Source organism: Lepus europaeus, chromosome 5 (assembly GCF_033115175.1).
Source record: "Lepus europaeus isolate LE1 chromosome 5, mLepTim1.pri, whole genome shotgun sequence".
NCBI classification, from domain to species: Eukaryota; Metazoa; Chordata; class Mammalia; order Lagomorpha; family Leporidae; genus Lepus; species Lepus europaeus.
This window is the reverse complement of record NC_084831.1, coordinates 134622715-134640732: the sequence shown is the minus strand read 5'-3', so window position 1 is coordinate 134640732 and position 18018 is coordinate 134622715. Positions and strand designations below refer to the sequence as shown.

At 38.9% G+C, this 18018-nt stretch overlaps 1 protein-coding gene across 3 annotated transcripts in view; it reads left to right on the top strand.

Annotated features, from left to right (window-relative positions):
* NME7 (NME/NM23 family member 7) overlaps positions 1-18018 on the top strand; it is a 244804-nt gene that overhangs the window by 179704 nt on the left and 47082 nt on the right. For 2 of the 3 annotated variants that reach the window (XM_062192716.1, XM_062192718.1), the window contains one exon: positions 16441-16548. In XM_062192716.1, coding sequence (XP_062048700.1) covers positions 16441-16548 — 108 coding nt within the window. Of the gene's footprint in view, positions 1-16440; positions 16558-18018 lie in introns of those variants that run through there. The other variant, XM_062192717.1, reaches the window with a different exon arrangement.

Genomic DNA, 18018 nt, shown 5'->3' with positions numbered 1-18018 from the left:
GCGGTATCTCTCAAGCTTTCGTGCACATAGGGAATACCTGGCGATCTTGTTGAACTGAAGACTGATAATCATTTGGTCTGGAGTGAAGCCTGAAATTCTGCATTTATGACAAATGTGATGCAGCTTGTCCACAGACTACCCTTTGAGTGAGAAGCCTCAGCAGATGTCTACTGATACTGTTATTTGTTTCAGAAAAAAAATTATTAAATACTTTATTTTCTTTAGTTTACAAACATCATTAAGAAGTGAACAGAGGGCCGACGCAGTGGCACAATGGGTTAACGCCCTGGCCTGAAGTGCCAACATCCCATGTGGGCGCTGGTTCGAGACCCACCTGCTCCACTTCCTGTCCAGCTCTCTGCTCTGGCCCGGGAAAGTAATGGAGGATGGCCCAGGTCCTTGGGCCCCTGCACCCAAGTGGGAGACCGGGAGGGGCTCCTGGCTCCTGGCTTCGGATCAGCACAGCTTCAGCCATTGCGGCCATCTGGGAGTGAACCATCGGATGGAGGACCTCTCTCTGCCTCTCCTCTCTCTGTGTAACTCTGACTTTCAAATAAATAAATAAATAAATCTTTGGCCGGCGCCGCAGCTCACTAGGCTAATCCTTTGCCTGCGACACCGGCAGACCAGGTTCTAGTCCCGGATGGGGTGCCGGATTCTGTCCCGGTGCCCCTCTTCTAGTCCAGCTCTCTGCTGTGGCCCAGAAAGGCAGTGGAGGATGGCCCAAGTGCTTGGGTCCTGCACCTGCATGGGAGACCAGGAGGAAGCACCTGGCTCCTGGCTTCGGATCAGTGCAACTCTAGCTGTTGCGGCCATTTGGGGAGTGAACCAACAGAAGGAAGACCTTTCTCTCTGTCTCTCTCTCTCTCACTGTCTAGCTCTGCCTGTCAAAAAAGGAAAAAAAAAATTTGAACATAAATTTAAGTCAGTCTGTAAATTATTGAAGGTGTTGGATTTTTTTTTTTTTTCTGATTTCTCCATCTGATCTTCTAAATACCAGACTGGATGAGATTATGTATAAATAACTTCTGTTTCTGGCTTCACTAGATTCAGGCTAAAAAACAAAAGCCACTGTAACTCATTTCTAGTCACCTGAATTATCTGGTCTTTTCCTCATTTTTGTTCTTAAGAGCAGATGTAGTTTTCCCAAAAAACTCAAATTCAATAGGTATCATATTTCAGTGTCAAGAATTATGCATACAATAGTTCCTCTTATCCATGGCTCCACTTGTCACAGTTTTAGGTACCCAAAGTCACCAATGGCCCAAAAATAGTATGGAAAATTGCAGAAATAAACCTCAAGGTTTTTAAAAAAAAAAGTTTGCTTACTATTTAATAGGCAGAGACACAGAGAGGGAGAGACAGAGATCTTCCTTCCACTGGTTCATTCCTAAAATGGTCGCAACATCTAGGACTGTGCCAGGCTGAAACCAGGAGACAGGAACTCCATCTGGTTCTCCCACGTGGGTGGCAGGGGCCCAAGCACTTGCGCCATCATCTGCTACAGCTGGGATTCAGTGCAGCACTCTGATATGAGATGCTGGCCTCGCAAGTGACAGCTTACCCCACTGGGCCACAACACTGGCCCCCATTCCTAAGTTTTAAAGAACTTTTATTATAGTATGCTGTTACAATTTTTCCATTGCATTATCATTAGCCTCTTACTGTACCTAATTTATAAATTAAACTTTATCAAAGGTATGTATGTATAAGAACAAACTGCATCCTGTAGCGTTTGTACTATCTGCGGTTTCAGGCATCCGCTGGGGTTCTTGCAACATATGCCTTAGGGGTGAGGGGGACTTCTATATACTTACTGTAAGCCTTTTAGTTAATGTAAACCCTGTAAAGTGATTCTTGGCTTTTTTGATGGAATTCCAAAGTGGGGCAGTAAATGTTATCAACAGGCAAGGATTCTGTGTCTCCAGGCTTTAATGGCAACCAAAAACACCATGCTGCTTTCCACAGAGAGTGAGTTTTTGATCTCCCTTGTCTACCCAAATAGAGAATGCATTAAAGGTAATTCTGGGAGATTATGTTTACTTCAAACATTGGTCTAAGTTTCCTCTCTCTCTCTTTTTTTTAATGTATTTATTTGAGAGATACACAGAGACAGAAGCCACCCATCCACTGGTTCACTCCCCAAAATCCTAAATCAACTGGGTGCCAGCTGAGCCAGGAGTCAGGAACTCGATCCAGGTGTCCCATGTGGGAGTCAGAAAACCAACTACTTGAGTTATCATCACTGTCTCCCAAGGTCTGCATTAGGAGGAAGCTGGAGTCAGAAGCTGGGTTTCAAACCCAGGTACTCCTCTTAACCTCCCAGGTACTCAAACTTCTCTGGTTGCTTTGATGAAGAGTTCATATGCTTCCTTCCTGTGAAATATAAATTGTTTCTTTGAACCATAGCCTATACTTTTTTTTTAATTCCTTTTCTCCCCAGGCTCCCTAATCTCAGTCAATCTCAGTCAATGCTTTACAAGTGAAATTAGGCAAACTAAAAGAAAATATCTTTGTTCTCTGATAAATAAAATAAAATATTTTTAAAATTTTTTAATTTTCTTCCTAGTTATAGAAGTGATTCATGTTTTCTATCGCATTGTCCCAAAAAAAGCAAAATTAAGGAAAGTTATGGAAAAGAGCCAACAAAATAAAAATTATAAAACTGTAATTGTTTTGTCTGCTTCCCAGAAATATTGTGAACACTTTTGCTCTTACATTGTCTTTTAATTGCATATTATAAAAATAAAATTAATATCATAAAATGATTATTATTTTGTAGCATCTCATATAATTAGAAAATATGTTACAGTTTCCTCTAATATCACTAAATAAACTTCTGTAACATGGATATTGACAACTGCATAGTGTCTCAGTACATAAATTAGGTAATATTACTGTTCTAGTTTTTCTTCTAATTTTTTAAATAAAGACATTACAGAGACAAGTTTTACATATAAATTTTGACAAGTTTTTTCCTATTCCTTTAGAATCAATTTCTTTTTTTTTTAAATTGCTGGATCAGTGGATAAACAATATTCATTTATAATTTGTTTTGTCTTGCCCTTTATAAAACTGTAGTTTAATAGACTGCTACTTAAATGGTTTCATGGTTTCCTTTGCAAAATGTTTTCTATGAATAGCAAGATGTATTTTTGTTCCTGACGTACTCAGTATTTGGAACACTGATTAACCTGAGTAGATCCGAAGCTATAGACATTGCAACAAGCAGCATTTATCAACTTGACTTACCAGCATACACTGCGTAGTTCTATTATGGTCTTGTCACATTTGAGACATTAGGTTATAAAAACAGCACATAAAGCAATTCATAAGTGAATTTTAATCAAGAGTGAATGGCTGTTTGCCAAAACAAGAATTAGTGCTTTAAGTATTTTTCTCTTACGCAGGAAATTGTGTTGGTAAACATGTGATATTCTGAGTCAAGCAAGTAAAAAAGAATATAAGAAACAGAAAGTTGGTTAACTGTTTCTATTAGTATAAGGAGTACATGGACTAATAATCTTGACCATCAGTTAATTAATTGCATTTCAAAATATCCTTTTTATCATGTCTTAAAAAACAGAATCTAGTAAGAAAAAAAAGGCATTGTGTTTTTAAATTAGCTGAATTGTGTGAGCCCTTTGTACCACAGCACTGATTTAAAAATAGGGCCCACTTTGGTATAGTTAATTCAACAAATGTAGCAGACGGCTATATAAGTATTTTATGAGTTTACATTGCTTTACAAAAGCAAGTAAATTTTTCAAAAATTGAAATATTTAGCTCATAAAATGGTGATTTTGTGTTTTTTAAACATTCATTGTTTCAAAGTGTCTACACTTAAGAACCTATAGTAACATGGCACAGTAATAGTTAGAATATCTGCTAATACATGTAATTGTTCTGTAAGTTTACTGTACTTTTAGAAAGCTTAAAACATTGCCTGGGCCGGCGCTGTGGCATAACGGATATAGCCTCTGCCTGCAGTGCTGGCATCCCATATGGGCACCGATTCAAGTCCTGGCTGCTCCACTTCCAAGCCAGCTCTCTGCTATGGCCTGGGAAAGCAGTAGAAGATGGCTCAAGTCCTTGGACCACTGTATCCGCATGAGAAGACCTGGATTTCTTTTAATAAGAATCTAAGGCAGTCCTCCTCATTTCCCTCTTCCTCTTCTTCCTCCTTTCTCTTCTCGCTCCTCTTCAGCCCCAGCTCAGCCCTGACCCCACTCCCAGAAATTAAAAAATAAAAAAATAAGAATCTAAGGCAGCTTATAAAATTTAAACAACAGAGCAAGATAAATAGAGTAAGGAAATCAGGACAGTGAACAAATGAGAATCCTAGTGATAAATTACATGCCACACCATAAAGTAAGTGCTATACTTTTTTTTTTTTAACAAAAAGTGGAGGCACAATGTGAAATAGCTTTAGACTTCCACATAATTAAATTACATAACTGAAGGTATCCTTAGGATGAACAAATTAGTTCGGGTAAGGGTTGTTGAACTGTAAGTTAGGAAACCTGCTTAGGAAACCTACTTTCCAAATTGGAGTACAGGGTTCAAGTTCTGGCTGTGATGAGTCTGATACAGATGCCTAAAAATGCACCTGGAATGCAGCAGATGATGGCTCAATTGTCTGAGTCCCTACCTCCCATTTCCGAGACTCAGATGGAGTTCTTGGCTCCTGATTTTGGCCTAGCCCAGTCTTGGCTATTGCAGGCATATGGGGAATGAACCACCCAATGGAAGATCTTTTTCTCTATGTCCCCCACCTCCTACCATCACTCTGCCTTTCAAATAAATAAATAAAATTTTACCAAAAAATGAACTGTTTACAGAAAGCTCACCATTTCCTGGTACCCAGGAGAAAATGCCTTCATGGACCTCCAGACACTATCTAGCACTTGCTGTTTTCAGGAACAGTCAGTTTTTTATTTATTTATTGTTTTAAGGAGAGAATGATCTTTCTTTTTTTTTTTATTTTATTTATTTGGCAAGTAGAGTTATAGACAGTGAGAGAAAGAGAGACAGAGAGAAAGGTCTTCCTTCCACTGGTTCACTCCCCAAATGGCTGCTACAGCCGGCGTGCTGCACCGATCCAAAGCCAGGAGCCAGGTGCTTCTCCTGGTCTCCCCTGTGGGTGCAGGACCCAAGCACTTGGGCCATCCTCCACTGCCCTCCTGGGCCACAGCAGAGAGCTGGACTGGAAGAGGAGCAACCGGGACTAGAACCAGCGCCCATATGGGATGCCGGCGCCACAGGCGGAGGATTAACCAAGCGAGCCACGGCACTGGCCCAAGAACAGCCAGTTTATTAGGCTAACCTTTCTAAGAAGCTGATGGTATCCCTGCAGTTTGTGACAATTACATAACAAGTCAAAATGATCTGATCTCACAGCTAGTGCAACTTAGGAATAGAGTTCTTAAAACAATAATAGGGTTGTTCTATTTCCTGCAAGCAATTCACTATGTACCATGTCTTGACTCCAGCTTGCTGCCAATGCATGTCCTGGGAGGTAGTGGGTGAGGGATCAAGCAGTTAGAACCCTGTCACCCTTGTAGGAGATTTAGATTGAGTTCTGGATTCCTGGCTTAGCCTGGCCCCGTCCTGACCATTGTAGACGTTTGGAGAGTAAACCAGCAAATGGCAATAACGCTCACTCACTCTCTCCTTTTCAAATAAATAAACTAAATGAATATTTTTTTTAAAAAAGGGATGCCTAAAGAAGATTCGATCCAATACAAACATCGTATTTTTTTTTGACAGATAGACAGTGAGAGGTAAAGACAAAGAGAGAAGTCTTCCTTCCGTTGGTTCACCCCCCAAAAGGCCGCTACAGCCGGCGCTGAGCCAATCCAAAGCCAGGAGCCAGGTGCTTCCTCCTGGTCTCCCATGCTGATGCACTTGGACCATCCTCCACGGCCCTTCCAGGCCACAGCAGAGAGCTGGACTGGAAGAGGAGCAACCGGGACTAGAACCAGTGCCCATATGGGATGCCAGCACCACAGGCGGAGGATTAATCAAGTGAGCCACGGTGCTGGCCCCAAACATCATGTATTAAGAGCCTTCTTCTGTGAGGTACACTGAATGCTGTACGGGATGCTTAGAATCATAAGACACAATCCCTTTTTCCAGTGAACTTAGCCACTTTAGGAAGAGACATTCACAAATTGGTTTTTATGCACCCAATAAATGGTAAACACTTGCCATGTAATAGACACTGTTTGAGCATTCAGAATGCAGCAGGAAACAAGATGGATAACTACTTTGCTTTTGTAGAGAAACAAACAACATAAAATTTCAGCTACTCTATAATTCACTGTGCTAAATACCCTTTGTAGCCCAAAGAGTTCTTAAATCTACCTGGCAATTGAAAAACACTTCATGGTGGTAACACTTTTTGGGGGAGAGTTAGTTTCAGGGATCAGAGAAGAAGAGAAAAAACATGTTACAAGAAGTAGCATGAGAGGCCAGCGCTGAGGTGCAGCAGGTTAACGCCCTGGCCTGCAGTGCCAGCATCCCATATGGGCGCCGCTTCAAGACCCTGCTGCTCCACTTCCAATCCAGCTCTCTGCTACGGTCTGGGAAAGCAGTAGAAGATGGCCCAAGTGCTTGGGCCCCTGCACCCGCGTAGGAGACCTGGAAGAAGCTCCTGGCTCCTGGCTCCTGGCTCCTGGCTCCTGGCTTCGGATCGGCACAGCTCCAGCCATTGCGGCCAACTGGGGAGTGAACCAGTGGATGGAAGACCTCTCTCTCTCTCTCTCTCTCTCTCTGCCTCTCCTCTGTGTAACTGACTTTCAAATAAAAATATATAAATCTTTAAAAAATAAAAAAAAGAAGTAGCATGAGCAAATCATAGTGAAATGTAGATGTGTTGATACCCTCTCTATTCCACTGTGTTTGAGAGATCTTTGGGGTATCACAGAGAATATAGAGGACTCAATGCTAGTTATATAAAGAGGTTTTCTGGGGACGGCTCTGTGGCTCAGTAGGTTAATCCTCCACTTGCGGTGCTGGCATCCCATATGGGCACTGGTTCTAGTCCCGGTAGCTCCTCTTCCAGTCCAGCTCTTTGCTGTGGCCTGGGAAAGCAGTACAAGATGGCCCCAAGTCCTTGGGCCCCTGCACCCACATGGGAGACCGGGAAGAAGCACTTGGCTCCTGGTTTCGGATCGGTGCAGCTCCGGCTGTTGTGGCCATTAGGGAGTGAACCAACGGACAGACAGAAGACCTCTCTCTCTGTCTGTAACTCTACCTCTCAAATAAATAAATAAAAACTTAAAAAAAAAAAAAAAAGAGAGGTTTCCTGATGTGGCAAATATGAAGCTCATGTTTTGTTATTGGGGTGCCTGAACTAAGTTTTGTTTCTCTTTCGTCAACCTTTTTCACTTCTACATATTTTTAAAAGGAAAAATCAGGTAGTAATGAGGGATTAAATAAGACTAAAAGAGAAGTTCCTTGAAACACCAGATCTTGTAAGTTTAGACTTAAAATCACTGAAGAGCCATCGGGTGTTTGAGGCAGGGAGAAGTTGTATCATGCAAGCTCCCATTGCATCTTGCTGAACTAAGGCAGTAGATATGAAGAATGGAAAGGAATTCACAGAACTAAGAGGATGCTGTGAGACCTTCCGTAGGTACTAGTGTTCTCTCTTTTATGTTCCCATAATAATTTGCATATATCTCCAATCTCTTATCATATCTCTTATCATACTGTGAGGCCTTTTATAATGGTTGAGTCAGCTTGCACCAGCTTGCAAAACCCAGTTGTTAATATCATCTCCCAACTCCACTTTCTGTCACAGAGGGAGTATGTGTACCTTGAAAATGGACAAATAAGACAAATTACTTTTTTATTACTATTTTGAAAGCTGATTGTCAATCATCACTGGCTACTTATTTACTGTTCTGCCTTCCTGTAAGACTGACTTCTTAGAATAAAAATACCACCATATTAATTTTTATTTCCTTATCTTTAATATCATTACTTCACATATTATAGGTATCAATAAATACTTATTGACTAAATAGAGGGACAGATTAAGAAATGAGATAAACAAATTAAGTAGTGATCCATTGATTGTGGGTATTGAATGAAATAGAAATAGCCTTTTATTATCTAGGCTGAACATTTGGAAAACAGTCATGCTACTAAGAACCAGACACAGGAAGTAGAATAGATAGGAGGTGAGGAGGGACAGATAGTGGGAGAAGATAATTTGTTTCATTTGTAACATGTTATGTTTGAGATGCTAGAATATCTGGGTGAAGATGCCTAGCATTCATTCTAATTGCTATTCAGTGACATTTTTAAAATTACTTGTCCTGTGGTTTTCTAAAACACAGCTATACAGACTGGTTATCATTTATTTTAACAAGATTGCTCCTGAAGTAAATCAAAGTTTTATAATGCAGCCGGAACACTGCTTTGTCAAGGAAAAGCAGAGATCAGACAATATAGAAGAGAGTAACTGAGGAAATGGAATGGTTTTTCAACAGTATAAATTTATTATTTCATGATCATAGTTAGAGTTTACAGTTGTTTTAAGAAAAGAAAATGAATTTCATGGGAGGATAAAGTTACCTTTTAGAACGTAAGTGATGAGGAAAAGTTTTTCTTTCTAAAAAAGCTATTATAGGTAAAGACACAAGAAAAATATCTATATTTTACAATAAAGACTTGGAGAAGAAAAATGATACTTCCTAAAAGCATCGGCTTTAACTGAAACTATCTGATTCATGGAGTATTCTGATTTATTGAGTGAGTATGTGTACACAGGGAGTATGTGTACCTTGAAAATGGACAAATAAGACAAATTACTTTTTTTCATTGATAGAATAATTTAGTATATTTTGTACATTAATGAGTGCTTTAAAAATATATAACCAGGAAAATATGCTTGACATTAAAACTATGGTGAATAGTTAACCCTTTCCTTTATAAATGAGAATTTTCCCCAAGATTATATATTAGAATGTGAGTTCATATGCAGTATATTGTTCAAAAAATAGGTGATAATAGGTAGTTCAACAAATAAGATGGAAGATCATTAACTGTAATATCATCTCTAAAGTTTAGAGTGAATTAATCTTTTCTACACTGAATTTTCACCAGAGGTTCAGTAATTCTTCAGTGAGAAGTGTGTCTTAGTATTTCAACTGGAAACATCATTCAAGAGCGTCACTTAAAAATGTCATGGAGCCTGGTGGATTGGTCCCATCCCATGTATTTACCATGTACCATTTTATATCTGTGCTGAAACGGTTATCTTGTCCTCCATCAAGGTCACTTTCAGAGCTACGAGATTCGTGTTTAGCGTTTTTGATTCCAGTCTCAGACAGGTGTGCCCTAGTTTGAGAAAATCTGTTCTACAAAACTGCCAGCTCACAAAGTAGACAAATTAAGTGGTAATTACTTAACATTTCAAAGAGATTGTCTTCAGGGTTCCTTAAAATAGGCACTTCTGAAGAGTGTAATATAGCCAAAGGAGCCTGGACTGGGGGTAACCAGAAGGCTTGGTTTTTCTACCCTATGATGTACAAAGTTGGAAAAGTGCATAAATCTGAACATGTTAGTCATTTCAGTCACCCAGTAAATCATTAATACTGTTCCTCTATGAATCATTCATGAGCATTCTGTGTGTTGAATATATAAAGGTCATAGTTTCTGTTTTTAGGAGTTTATAGATTACAAGAGTAAGACAGATGTGTAAACAAGTAACCGGAATAAAATTTTAATGACAGAGGCAAGGCAGCCTGTAATGAGATCACTAGGGTCTAACGAAGATGAGAGGATGACCTGTGGCAGTAGGAAAGCACGCTGAACTGAACAAATTGGTGACAATTGGATAGGGGGACCCAAGGAGAAAAGAGAGTCTTGTGGTGACTCCAAAACTTTTGGCCTAGGTAATTTAGTTGAATGTGATGCCATTCAGGAAGGGAGAAAATTTTGGAGAAGGATGTATGGGAGGAAATTTGGGTGGAGAATGTGTGGAGAGGAGAGACAATGAGATTGGTTTTGACAAGTTGAGTAGAAATGTCCTATGGGATAACAAGATTAAGTTGGTTAGGCAGTTGTATATTCCAGCTTGGAATATACAATAAAAAAAAATAGGCAGAAGCTAGATTAAATATTCCTCTGCAGAAAAATGGTAGTAGTGAATGAGATCATTCAGGGGGAGCCAGAAGACAAGAAGAGAATGAGGCATGAACACTGTGCAATAAGAAAGTGGAAACAGGAACCCGAGGAGGAAGTCTGGAGAAGAACCTTGACTTTGGTGCATGAGGACTGAGTAATGGGAGAGCTTCAGGAATAGGGAAATAGTCAGAACTAAATATTGAGGATTAATCACAAATGGAGAGAATCTATAGACAATTAGAAGAGTATCGGTGTCCTTGGCTAAAGCAACGTGGGACAGAAAGTTAAAGAGTAAACACAAGGCCGGCGCCGCGGCTCAATAGGCTAATCCTCCACCTGCGGCGCCGGCACCCCGGGTTCTAGTCCCGGTCAAGGCACCGGATTCTGTCCCGGTTGCCCCTCTTCCAGGCTATGGCCGGGGAGTGCAGTGGAGGATGGCCCAAATGCTTGGGCCCTGCACCCGCATGGGAGACCAGGAGAAGCACCTGGCTCCTGGCTTCGGATCAGAGCGGTGTGCTGGCTGCAGCGGCCATTATGGGGTGAACCAACGGAAAAGGAAGACCTTTCTGTCTCTCTCTCTCACTATCCACTCTGCCTGTCAAAAAAAAAAAAAAAAAAAGAGTACACAGAAGAGGCTGGTGTTATGGCTCAGCAGGTTAAGTCTGATTGGGACTCCTGCATCCTGTATGAACACCAGTTCAAATCCATCTCCCTGCAAGTGTGCCTAGGAAAGCACTAGAAGATGGTCTAAGTGCTTGGGCCCTGCACACATGTAACAGATCTGTATGGCGTTCCTAGAACCTGGCTTGAACCTGACTCAGTCCCAGCCATGTCTGTCTGTCTGTCTCTCTTTCTCTTTTTCTCTCTCCCTCTATCTCTCTCTCCCCTTCTGTCTCTGTAACTCTGCCTTTCAGATAAATAAATAAAATAAATACTCTTTTAAGAAAGAGTAAATGGTAATGGAGTTTACTAAGACTTGTACAAAGGAAGTGGAGGAGATGGACCAGTACTGAAAGGTATCTATGTATGGACGTTGTGATGCAGTAGGTTAAGTTGTCACTTGAGATGTCCGTGTGCCAACCCTGAATGCTGATGCAAGTCCTGGCTACTCCATGCTTTAGATCCAGCTTCCTGATAATGCTCCTGGGAAGGCAGCAGATGATGGAACAAGTGCTTTGGACCCTGCCCAAGTGGGAGACCCAGATGAAATTCCTGGATCCAGGCTTTCACTTGGCCTAGCCATGGCTTTTGCAGGAATGTTAGAGAGTGAACCACTGGATGGAAGTCCTCCCCCTGCTACTCTCACCACCCTATCACTCTGCCTTTCAAATAAAATATATAATAAAATGATCTTTTTTAAAAAATTTCCTCTTTTAAGGATGGGAAAGACCTGAGCATTTTCATAGTATGCAAGGAAGAAGCTACTGGAAGGAGGGAAGTCTTCCATCATGTCTGCTAGCAGCAGCAACATGAGCAAGAAATGACCTCCGCTCAGTTCTGCTTCCAAATCTCTTTTGGAACTTCCGGATCTTAAATCTAATAAAAAAAGGTCTGGGGAATGTACTTACCAGATTTTTCACCTCCAGAGAAGGATAAAAAGTGAGAGAGCTCCTCTTTGGAACCTACCACAGCTAATTTATGTTATTAATTGTAATAAACCATTTGTAAGGAACATGAACTTCTTGAGAAAGGAAGAATTTCTGAGACAGAGTACTTATGGGAAATCGTCTGTTTTCATGCTGAGGTAGGACGAACTTGTGCCTTTGTGCAGACCGAACTTGTGCGGGAGGAGTTGATGTGATGACATCATTTCAGGTGCAAGTGGAGTGGGAAACAGTATTCTGATCATATAGGACTAGAGGTTTGGCTTTTTTCTTAAGAAGGCAAGTATAGGAGTGAGTAAGACAGGAAGTGGTATGATTCAACTAATGTTTTATAAAGCTCTCTCTCTCTGTTTTATGAAGAATAGTTTTATTTGGAGTAGTGGAAACTAAGAGACCAGAAAGACCAGTGAGAGGAAAAATCTAGAAAAACAACATTCTATGCAAGAGAATATGGTGGCAGAGTGAAAATAGACTATTGACTGATTATGTGTTATTTTTAATAGTCATATTAACAGAACTACACGATGAATTGAATGTCACAGGTGCCAAAAACGGATCCCGATTATTTCATTATTTTGTTCCTTTCAGGAAGTTTTCGATTGTTGAGCTGTAGGTTTCTTTAGGATGGCATAGGAAGCTTGTGTAGTGATTATCAGGGTAGGGTCAATTATGTAGGAGAGAGATTAAGAATGCCTCTCAAGTTTCTCAGTAATAATATGAGTACACTGCAAAGGTTAAACCTCTTATTATATAATATTTATGAAAAAATAGAAAAGAAATAGGAAAATATTTACCAAAAAGTTATGTCTTTTCCTGCTACACTAATCTCTATGTTCTCAGATTTTACTTACATTAATGAGTTTTGGCTAATGTAATATGTAATATGTAATATGTAATATGTAAAAGTGTGTAAAGAAATTTGCCCCACTCTTTTGCTTTTAAATATTTGTTTATTTGAAAATCAGAGTTACACAAAGAGAGAAGGAGAGGCAGAGAGAGAGAGAAAAAGATGTCTTCCATTTGCTGGTACACTCTCCAATTGGCCACAGTGGCTGGAGCTGTGCCAAACCGATACCAGGAGCTTCTTCCAGGTCTCCCACAGGGGTGCAGAGACCCAGGGAGTTGGGCCATCTTCTACTGCTTTCCCAGGCCATAGAAGAGAACTGGATTAAAGTGGAGCACCCGGGACTCGAACCAGCACTCATATAGTATCCTGGCACTGCAGGCAGCAGCTTTACCCACAACACCACAGCACCAGCCCCTGGCCCCACTCTTAAAAAAGGGAGGATAAGGTGATCATAACTTTACATTTTATTTATTTATTTTTAAAGATTTTATTTGACAGACACAGTTACAGTGAGAGGGAGAGACAGAGAGAGGCCTTCCATCTGCTGGTTCACTCCCCACATGGCCACAATGGCCAGAGCTGGGCCAATCTGAAGCTGGGAACCAGGAGCTCCTTCAATGTGTTTCATGGGGATGCAAGGGCCCAAGCACTTGGGCTATCGTCTACTGTTTTCCGAGGCCATTAGCAAGGAGCTGGATCCAAAAAGGAGCAGCCAGGACACAAACTGGTGCACATACCAGTTGCCGGCACCGCAGGCAACCTCATGGCACCAGCCCCTTAATTTTACATTTTAAAAGAACACTTCTGTCAAATAAGACTTTATTTTCATTTTAGCCAGTGCCTGTTATTGAATGCAGTAGCAAACAACTAGGCAGTGGTTACTATGACATGAGGTTTGTTGAAACCTGGTGAAAAAGATGAGATTGAGTTGTCTAAATGTTTCACCTGAAATACCAGTTAATTATGACCCTCTCCAGCTTCTGCAATTTTACATTTCAGTTAATTTTTGTCTAATGAAAGTGAGATGTAAAGCCAATCAGAGTTCACAGCCAGATGCTTTAATGATTCCTCATATGTAAACAATTCACGAAGTCTTCAGTGCTAATTAGTGTATTTACTGCGAACTCTCAGCTCATTCCATGAGAGTAATAAATAAGCAGTTGAGTGTCATTTTGCAGTAACACATTCTAAATCCTATATATATATAGGTTCTAGAAGGATCTTTAGACATGGTAGAAAGTGGTCTTTAGGGATTTTTATTGGCTTCCTTTTCTATTTGCAATGTCTTCCCCATGTCTTATTGTCTTAATTGTAAATTCATCTGCTATTGCTTATCTCCTGGGAATATAAAACTGCAACACCTACATTGGTTAGTACAAAGTCCCATGCCAGCAGGAACAGCTGTTTGAGGGTTTTGCTAAGATATACTAGAAATACTGTTCAGTATTATAGGACTTATTGAAGAGTACCAGAATAGCTAGAAGCAAGAATATTTGTGTTTTAATTATGGGGCTAGTTCCTTGGTCTTTGTTATTAAGTTTTATTACCTTTGTTGCCTGTGAAAACAGGGCAATGATTATAACACATTTAAAAAATATTTTTCACAGCAGTTTTAAAATTGCCAGGTCTGGAGCTATGCTCCTTCCTCTTTTGACATTTGTCTACGTACTTATATCACTGCTAACTTCGTTATCCTATAGTTTAGATTTCCTGGTATTTGGGATTTTCCCAAAATTATTCTAGTGACTGGGTGATTATTCACTGTATGTCACTGATTACATGAATATATTCTATAGTTGATCACAACATTCTTTTTCTTCAAAGTTCTGTAATTAGTAAATTTCACAATTATCTTTCCAATTCACTTAATTTTTTTAAGTGAAATGTCATTTTCATGCCTGGATATCTTACCTGCATTGTAGAAAACTGAATCAGAATGGGCTACTGTGAAAGCAACTTGTTCTTTGTCCAGATATATTTTATCAGTCCCATAGACCTTATTATTCAATAAACAATGACATTCTTTATAATGCTCACAACCACAGAATAACGAAACTTTTCTTTGTTTTCAGTGTTTTGCTAACCACCATTCTATTTGGTGTATTTTTCCATGTCTTAGATTTAGAGGTCATTCTGTAAACCAGAATTCTTTCTCCCACTGTTGGATTCCCTGAGCAGAATTCTTAGTACTTGTGATAAGCTGTGAAGTTAGCAAGCATTTAAAGGGCTCGAGCAGACAAAGTTGTCGTGGAGGCTGAATTTGGAGGAATTTGAAAGACTGCTGACCCCCCCCCCCAATTGCACACACACATACACACACACATACACACACCACTTTAGGTCCTGAAGCCACTCCCCAGTAAACATCCTGCATGCAAATCTTCATCCCACAGTTAAATAAATGAATCTAAAACAAAACAAAACAGTAGATGCATAATTTCTCGGAAAATTAAGGGGAGCAGAATAAAAGTAATGAACAGAAAATATCAACCCATCCTTATTTTCTACTTTGTCAAAGTTATTTTTTTATTTTTGAGATTTATTTTTATTTATTTGAAAGACAGAATTACAGAGGGAGGTAGAGAGAGAGAGAGAGAGGTCTTCCATCCACAGGCTCACTCTCCAAATAGCCACAGTGGCCAGAGCTGTGCCCATCCAAAGCCAGGACCCAGGAGCTTCTTCTGGGTCTCCCACGTGGATGCAGGGGCCCAAAAAGGATTTAGGCCATCTTCCACTGCTTTCTCAGGCCATAGCAGAGAGCTGAATCAGAAGTAGAGCAGCCTGGACTAGAACCAGCGCCCTTATGGGATGCTGGGGCTTCAACCCGCTGTGCTGTAGCGCCCCCCTAAAGTGTTTTTCTTAAACTTAATATGTTTATAGCAGAATTGGAAGAAAACTTTGAAAATAAAGCTTACGTAATTAAATGAATGCCTTTAAAATATCCTTACGTGATGGAACCATGAATGTGTCCTTACACCATAAACTACAGGTTAGTTGTTCTTGGTGATTTCCATGTCCATAAACAAGTTATACACTCAGTGCCTTAGCTTCTCAATCTGTTGCCCTTCTTTCCTTCAACATTCTTGCCCTTAACCTAAACTAAAACTGGTTATTTCAATCACTGTAACCCCCTCTCCTTCAATCTCTGACAACCTCAACTTCAAGCATCCTGTGTCTTAACTTTTTAACTCACAAACTCTAATACATCCATCTCAATAATGATCCCATCTCATTAGTAGCTCAAATCCTTTGATCTGTCTTTTCATTGTCTCTCAACTCTACACTCTCTAAGTCTTCAAATTCCATTTACTCAACTTAAATTGTTTTGTGCACCATAATTTTCATTCCTTTACCTTTATATTTTGTTTTATTCTTTTGGTGAAACCCAAACCCTCTTTAAATTCAATTGCACCTTTTTTTCCCTCCAAGTGCAAGGTAAAACTAAGGTAGTATAGCTATAACATTTTTAATAATCTTTTGAAATGAATATCATTAACTTGCTTCATTTTGTCAAGTTTTTAGAATCTGTACTATCTTTATAAAATACAAATCTTTTATAGTATAAACTGGGTTCTTATTTTGTGTGATTTTCATAATCTATTTATTTAAAGTAATGTAATTATTATTTTCCTTCTAACATATGTATTGAGCCACAAAATAATCCTTGTGAGAAAACAAAGTTTTCAGTGCTCAAAATTTTCTTATATTCATGCTGATGCAAGGAAAAAATCAGCACCTTCAATATGCAATGGGTATTTCCTAAGAAAAACAGTTTAGCTGTTTCATATAGTTGATTTTTTTTTATTAACAGTATATGACTGACATTACATGTGAATATCTATTTAACAGGAAATTGCCCGGCATTTACGCCCTGAAACTCTTAGAGCAATATTTGGTAAAACTAAGATCCAGAATGCTGTTCACTGTACTGATCTGCCAGAGGATGGCTTACTAGAGGTAAGATAAAGAAAGGTAAACATCCAACTTATGTTTCATCAATAATTTCAGCAATTCTGGTATGCAAGAAACCTTGCAATATTCTTGGACCTAATGACTTCAGCCTGCAATTTTAAAAGGCCAAATTGTAGGATGTCACATGCAACCAGGTTATCTTCAAAGAATTAAGATATTGTTTATAATTGAAATATGTTATGGCTTAAAAATCATCTTAAAAGTAAAATATGTATTAATTAAATCATCAGAAATTTGTCTTTAAATCAGATGTCAATACCATGTCCATAAGTTTCTAGGTATGGACATATTCTAATGAAATTAAGAAATCCAATGTGTAGTGTGATAGCATTTAAAGTAGTAGTTGTCATTTATTGTCACTTTCTATGTACCAGGTTCTACCATACATGATTTGTTAAATTATTTCTTTTACCTGCCACAGTATCCCTAATAGTATTGTTAGATCTAGTTTTCCAGGAAAATTAAATTGAGACACAGGTTAGGTAACGTCCCCAAATCAAACAGCTAATAATAGAGTCATATTTTTCTTTTCATTTAGTTAATTAATGTAAGAAGCAATGAGAGAATCTATAAGTGAAACATGATCTGAATTGAAGATAAGAAAGATATTTCTAGGTTAAAAGGGTAAAAAAGAAACTAAAGAAAGATTGACATACTCAATTTCCTATTTCTCAAATTTTTGCACATCAAAAGAAATTAAATGAGATTAAGACAAGTGATGAATTCAAATGATTATAGTATAAGTGCAGAAAATAGTTGATGTCTTTAATACATATTTATTTTAGCATTATTTATACTTTATATGATAAAATTATTAGTCTTTTAAAAAAAATTCTGTCTTCAAAGTCATACATGGAAAAACTTTCCCCAAACACTTTGTTTTCATTTTCTTACACTGAAATGTTAAGTCCACCTGGAATTGATTTGACATGTGGTCTGAAGTATGGATCTAGGCAGCTGTTAAAACATTTTTTATTAAATCTTTCCATCTTTTTACTGTTCTTTTTCACTTATTAAATACTCATATACACCTGTGTGTGCTTCTGAACTTTCGGCTTTATTCCATTGGTTTGTTCCAGCAAAATACTATTTTTGTTAGTGTATCTCATTTATACTTTACAAAAACTTTCTTTGTATCTTAAATTTATTCTTCCACAGGAACTTTACATAAGTTTTACCAAGTTCTCTACTCCACCCTTAAAAGATACATGTGGGACCTTGACTGGCATTACAACACATTTATGAATCAGTTTGGGGATGATATAGCTATAATGGTTACTCTCTAACTCTGTATGTTTGCCTTTCTTTTTGTCTAAGCAGTGGAATAACTGTTTTCATAGGGTGTTGAATATAGCCTATTAAATCTATTCTCATCAGCTTTTATTTTTGTTACTATGCAAGATGAGATCATTAGCTCCATCAAAATTTTCAGCTATAATCCAAATGTTAATATAC